The 7,322-nt window shown below is 35.5% G+C and overlaps 1 protein-coding gene across 1 annotated transcript; it reads left to right on the top strand.

The window, feature by feature from the left end:
* Positions 1-5,056: 5,056 nt before the first annotated feature.
* On the top strand, positions 5,057-5,998 carry LOC103736577 (olfactory receptor 8K3-like). Its single transcript, XM_008836085.1, has one exon. The coding sequence runs from the start codon at positions 5,057-5,059 to the stop codon at positions 5,996-5,998; it is 942 nt and encodes a 313-aa protein (XP_008834307.1).
* Positions 5,999-7,322: the final 1,324 nt, after the last annotated feature.

Raw genomic sequence — 7,322 nt, 5'->3', positions numbered from 1 at the left:
TTTACAAAGTTTTATTACTTTTAAGCTAACAAGCAAAGCAATGAGCTCCATTATGGCATTTACATGCACATTGTCACTTCGTTTTATTTTGTTTTTCTGTCCCACTTGTATTGTTAATATTTCCACACTGTACTAGAATTCTAAATAGTGAGGAAAAAACAAGCATTTTTTTAATGTGTCACCTTATTCTTACTGGAATAAGAGTGTTGCTGTTCAAGTGGGGGGTGGGTAGAGTAAAATGAGTATAAACGCTTCCAATACAAAACACATTCTGAAGGTGTTTTCAGTCACTCAGTAAAGAAATGCATTTTTACTTGTTTTTATTCATCTATAACTATTCAAGATCTGTTTGGCTAACACTATACAAGACAAAATTTTTCAAAGAGTAATTTTGCCTAATAGCAGACTGTGAAAAAAAGTACTTGAGTATGTTTACTTGATAGCTGATTCCAGAAATGTTTGCACACCTGGTATTGGTGACGTGAGACAAACAGTGAGAGAGCTAACCACATGCACACCAAAAGTAGGCTTCTGCCTTGAACAGCAGAGATTCATGAAATAGTGTTTTGAGATATCCTGCTGGTCACTTTTAGTTGTGCCAGAGAATAGCAGAAAGCTTGAGTCTTGCTTGAGTAATTTACTACTATCACTGATTAGTTGAGGCTTATCCTTTGACACTTTAATTCCCAGAATCTTCATAGCTACATCTTACAAACACTGCAATCAGGAAGGATGCAAATTAATCATATAGTCTACCACGTCATCATCAAAGTGCAAAGTGACCCAGTGTAGGAAGAGAGAGGAAGACAGATGATTCTTCTCAACCATACATACTTACATCAGTTAGAGACATCAAAGATCAAATGTAAGAATAGGTATTTTGTTTAAACTAATGTACACTATAATCACAAGATACCTTTCCCTCTGCTAACTTTGTATCAAATTTGTCGATGTTCTCATATGTTTGATGATGATTTTATACTTGAAAGTGTTTCCTAAAACATTTCTAATGGAGACAAAATAGAATTTGATACAATATCAATTAAAAGATTGGAGAGGGCAGCACATTGAGGAATTACAAATCAAATGTCTGTGTTCTGTTTCCACAAAATTGGTATACCATAAATACAATCATTCTAGACTTGATAATGCCCTTTCCTTATAGTGTGTGTGTGTGTGTGTGTGTGTGTGTGTGTGTATTAAGAATTTCCGATTTGTATTTCATTGGAAATTTAGGAATTTTGTCTAAACATCTAATAATTTTAAAGGTGCTCAGAGAACCACAATCAGCAGGTAAGTGATCAGAGGCTTCCATCAATCTTTGATAAGAACCAGGGGCAGAAATAAAGCATTTCCTATTCTGTAACATACTTCTTTTTAAAAATGTCTTGAGTTTTTCTTATTTTTTACATGTATGAGTGGTTTGGCTGCATGTATGTAAGTGAACCCAAGTGTGGAATTTCCACAGAGACCAAAACAGGTTGTTAGAACCCCTGGAAGTGGAATTCGTTGAGATCATTTGCTGTCATGAGGGTGCTGGAACCAAAACCAGGTCCTCTGCAAGACTGGCCAGTGCTCTTAACCATTGAGTCACCTCTCCAATCCTTTAACATAATCCTTAAATATACCTAAATATAAGAGGGGTTTGCATCCTGATGTGTTCTTTCTTCTATAAGCTGTGTGTACAAAAATAAAAACGTAAAACTATTTGGGAAGTTTGGAAAGAGAGTAGACTTGTTCTTATCTCTTTTCCATAAAACTTTTATTATTTGAGCATTTCATACAATGTATTTTCAGCATATTCACCCTCTCTCCATCTCCTCTAATATCAACACTTCTTTCCATATCCACCCAACTTTGTGTCCTTTTTAAATATTTTTTTACCACAGAATCCAATTTTTACTACCCATATAATCTTGGATGTAGATCATCTACATGGGCATCATTGGAAAACTATCAAGCCAGACAAAATCCAAACATGGAGGGGAGCACAGAGTCCCACCAATACCTGAGGAGCTATTGACAATTCAAAGCTGCTGAGAAATAGTTTTCTGCCCATGTCTCTGTATAGATGCTAACTTTAATATACAGACACCAGAAAGCCACAAGTCTCAGCCTATAGAAGTTGCCAAAGTAGTTGAAGACTCTTAAATAATGAGATATAATAAATTAATAATGAAGCTGTGGCTGTAGAGATGACTCAGTGGTTAAGAGTACTAACTCCTCTTGCAGGGGTCCTGGGTTTGATTCCCAGTACCCACATGGTAGCTAATAACCATTGATATTTCCAGTTGCTTGGGGAATTTGACATTGTCTTTTGACCTCCATTACAAGACACAGGTGCACTTATACTCATGCAGACAATACACTTATACATATAAAAATAAAACTAAATAAAATCTTTCTTTAAAAAATTATGAAAAATAATCATGAAGCTAAGAATAGTATAAAATGCTAATGGAAAATCATAATCTTTGGGGACAAATTAAGTCACTGTTTATGCAATATGAATATACTTAATATCACTAAACCCTAAAATTAAGTGGTTAAAATGGTAACACTTATGTTACCTAGTTTTATTCCATAATTATCAATAAAAATCTGATAGGTAACTAATGTCTCAAGAGTGTGGGCTCATAGCACACTGTAGAAAGCAAGTCTGTCCCTGGGTTAAATGCTCAATAGTACAGAAAATAACTACAAGAAATGTAACAAGGTACATAGTAATGATTTGGGGATTTCCTTAGAAACATATGGCTCACAGATAAGAACTTCACATTTTTAATGAACTCCTGGGATTTTAGAATTCATGTAGCAGCATGTTTTCCAATGTTCAGAAGATTTATATTGAGTCCATATCATTCATAAACCATTATTGTGATTAGCATTTCTCTTAAAGTAGTGCATTTTGATGTAAAGACTGAAAAAGAAGCAAGCTCTTATGAACTTGTCAATATCTTTATTTTATTTTATTTTTTAAAAATAATTTATTTTTTCTGTGTATGAGTGTATTGCCTACATGTATGTGAGTGCATCCGTGTCATGCAATGCCGCAGAGGTCAGAAGAGGGTTTCAGATTTCCCCAGAACTGTAGTTCAGTACGGGTGGTAGATGCCATGTGGGTACTGGGAATCGAACCTGTGTCCACTGCAAGAGGAGTCAGTGCTCTTAACTGCTGGGCCAAGCCCCGAACTTGTTGGATCTCTTACATGAAGAGATGCATGTGCACTTGTACTTTTTCACTTGGAATTTTCCAAATAAGTTCTATGTGAATGTTTCTATTTATGCTTACTTACCTAAAGACTGTCAAGCCTGGCACATTTTTAGAGCTTGTCACAGTTCTTCCTTCCTGTGTCTATCCTCCTTTTGAAGTTTTCCCTTTTCACTCCTTTGAGCAGAAGCATAATGCTTTCAGTTTTCCTAACTTGTTCATCTCAGTTGCATCTACTTACTAAACTGTGTAGTGTAATTCACGAGGCACATTGTTCCTTTTGCATAAGCGGGAGACCCACAGCTTCAGTTTGCTGGCTTAGTTCTTTGTATCGCTTGGAAATTTGTGTGTCCATCAGGTAAGTTTGGGTATGTTGAGGACCTTTTCAGGTCAGTTCTGGGAGTAGATAAGGGGGAAAGGAACAGGCAACAGCTCAAATGTGCATACCGGTAATCTCAGCTATTTGAGTGACTGACGAAGAATGATCACAAGTTCAAGGCCAGCATGGGCTGCTAAGTGAGGCACTTTCTTGGCAATAAATAAGCATTGAGCTGGATATTTGGCTCAAGGCTACACTGACTGTCTACCACACATAAGAAACTAAGTTTGGTCTCCAATACTATAAGCACCAGCATTTCATAAGCAACTGATCAGTTTTGAAAATCATATTGAGTGTATATTAGGATTAGCCATTTTGCCACCAAACTTCTTTGGACAGTTTCTTTCTTTGGAGACAATGCTTCTTCAACTTAAAGTGGGCCTTGCTACTTTCTTTGTTTCAGTGTCCTCAGTGAATGCATGCTTTATTTTTGTGCCTATTTTGCTAGTATTGAATATTTATTTTTGTATAGAATAAATTTTATGGGTAGATATGTTTTGCCAAGTCCTCTAGAATTACTGTAATTATTAAAAAATATTTTCTTTAAGTTAGAGATATGCAGAACTCTCTATTTAAACTGTATGAGCTTTTATGGTGTAAAAGGATATTGTTTTTTTTTGGGGGGGGTGAGCCTGAGCCTCTAACGGCTATGCCAGCTCTCCAGCCTATCTCAGTGTTATTAGCAAAAACAATGAGCCATTCTGTAAGAAATGGTATATTTTAAAATGAAATGTAGATCTTTTTTAAAAGGTTAAAAACGCATTCAATTTTATGTCTTACAGGGCTTATACTGAGTTCAATATTGTATAACTATTAATTTTAAGGACTCCTGATGTGTGGTTGAATTAAAACTCTGTATGAACTCCTGATAAAGAATATTTAAAGTGTTTAAAAACTAGTAGAGAGAATATAATTTCATAATATGCAATGAATAAGGGATAATGATGTTATTTGATATATGATGTTAGAACAAAGAGAAATAGAGCAAAGCCTGTCAAATGAGTTATGGATGATTTTGTGGATGTGTAATAAATTTGTAAGGCTGAGACAAATCTGCATGGTGCATTTCATTTTACCTATTGCTAAAACTAATGTTTAAAATATTTTTAAGCAAAAACACTTTAAAAGTTTTAAACTCATACTCTAGGTCATATATTTTTATGTTATATTTAGAGAAAATCACAAATGGATTAGAGATTATATACATTTTGCATTTCTAATCAATATATGACACATTGTAAATATGCCAACCATACACAGCATACATAGCATAATGGTTCCAAAGCTTGGTTCTAGGTACAGTGATGCACATAAGCAATGTAAAAATTACTGCTTATCAAAACCAAACAAAATCATGTGCTTATCATACACATAACATTTAAACTGTTATATTTAACAGGTGATATCTCCTGAATCTCACTGGGTTTTATAGATTCCTTAAACAACACATTTCCTTAAGAGTTCAGATGGAGAAACAGAACTTCACCATGCCGAAGGAGTTCATTCTCCTGGGCATCACCAACCGCCCTGAACTACAGGCTCCTATTTTTGTGCTGTTCTTCCTCATCTACATCACTTCAGTTGTGGGGAATTTGGGCATGATCATTCTCACCAAGATAGACGAGAGGCTACAATCACCCATGTACTTTTTCCTCAGACATCTGGCTTTTATTGATTTTGGTTACTCAACAGCTGTGGGACCCAAAGTGTTGATCAATTTTGCAACAAATAGAAATACAATCCCCTACAATTGGTGTGCCATCCAACTAGCTTTGTTCATCTTCTTTATTATTAGTGAGTTGTTTGTTCTGTCAGCAATGGCCTACGACCGCTATGTGGCCATCTGCAACCCCCTGCTCTACACAGTCATCATGTCACAGAAAGTGTGCTGGGCACTGGTGACAATCCCCTATCTCTTCAGTGCCTTTCTCTCGCTCATCACTACCATCAAAATTTTTATTTCATCCTTCTGTGGTCATAATGTCATTAGTCACTTCTACTGTGACAGTCTTCCCTTGCTAACTTTGATTTGCTCAAACACACAGGATGTTGAAATGATAATATTGGTCTTTTCAGCATTTAATTTGGTTTCATCTCTTTCTGTAGTCCTTGTGTCTTACATAATGATCCTTGTGGCCATCCTGAGGATGAAATCTGCAGAGGGCAGACACAAGGCCTTCTCCACATGTGGTTCTCACCTGACGGTGGTGATTGTGTTATATGGGACTCTGTTCTTTATGTATGTACAACCCAAGTCCAGTCACTCCTTTGAAACTGATAAAATGGCTTCTGTGTTCTACACCTTGGTAATTCCCATGTTGAATCCCATTATCTACAGCTTGAGGAACAACGAAGTAATAGGTGCCCTTCAGAAGATAAAGAAAAATTTGTGCAAACTTTGTATTTAAATTGCAATGGAGACAGGAGATTAAACAGTGGTAAAAAGTTTGTCTGATTTGTAAAGCTCTAGTTTCAGTATCTATTACTACATAAATTTCATGGAAGTTGTACATGTCATAAACCAAATTATATACAGTTGTACACATGGTTTTGTTTTTATTATATGTGTCTGAATGTTTTCCCTGCATGTATGTAAGTGCACCTGTATCGTATAAAGCCCATGGTGGCCAGAAGAGGGTATCAGATCACCAGGAACTAGAGCTACAGATGGCTTTTTGCTGTGATGTGCATTCTGGGAACTGAACACTGGTCCTCTGGAAGAGCAGTTGGTGATCTTAACAACTGAGTCATCTCTCCAACCTAATTGTACATAGTATGTACCAGGATGTTTCTTAAGAAATTTGCTGATAAAGCATGGTCAAATAAGACTACTTTTTTGTCTTCAACTTCCATTTTTAGTACTAACTCATTTTGGTATTTAAATATTTTGGTTTTCATTCATGTTCTATGCCAGTGTCTACAGTTTGTCACTCTTCCTACATTGCAAGCCGCATGTGATAAAATGGAAGGGGCACCTTCCTCCATGTACCTCACTTTAAACTTTCTTTTGTTAAAGACATTCTCATGTATTAAAATGTATGTTTAATTTCTTACACAATATTTGCATAAAGTGCATATTATACTGTATTTGATATTCTTAATAGATCAGTTCCTTTATTATACTCTGCACATATACTCTACTAAGAATACCAGTATGAAGGTTCCTAAACAATTAAAAGTAGAACTAACACTTGATGCAGATTTGCCAATCCTGAATATCTGCAAAAATTAATTAAAGGTGACTTATCATAAAGATCTGCATAAATATATTTCTCCTGAAATGCTCTCTGTAGCCAGGGCAATAAATTAGCTTTGGTGTCTCACAGTGGCTGAATGGGTAAGGAAATGTGCTATTGATAAAAACTGGGGCATCATTTGGCAATTAATAAGTAGGAAATCATGCCATTTAGTGCAATAGGACTGAACTAAAGATCATAATATTAAACAAAAGAAGCCAAATTCAGAAAGATAGGTATTGTATATTTCTTACCATATGTAGAACTTTCTTAAATGTCATACAGGTAAAAGGGTACACTTAGGTAATAGGAAGTGAGCACCAAAAGGGGGATGGATAAGTGTAGGTCACAGGGAGAAGATAAATCCCATCCAAGTGTCTTATATATGCTTATGAAAATATTATAATTAGTGTACTCTAATATAATGAATTAAAATTATCGGGCTTCATATGTTATGTCTTTCATGATTGTTATTTCAGATTTTTATTAAATACAA

Source organism: Nannospalax galili, unplaced genomic scaffold (genome assembly GCF_000622305.1).
Source record: "Nannospalax galili isolate Female #2095 unplaced genomic scaffold, S.galili_v1.0 scaffold337, whole genome shotgun sequence".
Classification (NCBI taxonomy): Eukaryota; Metazoa; Chordata; class Mammalia; order Rodentia; family Spalacidae; genus Nannospalax; species Nannospalax galili.
This window is presented reverse-complemented; position numbering and strand designations above follow the sequence as displayed.

Excerpts from the sequence above, each read along its gene's own strand:
- LOC103736577 (XM_008836085.1), top strand. The coding sequence starts at position 5,057 with ATGGAGAAACAGAACTTCACCATGCCGAAGGAGTTCATTCTCCTGGGC.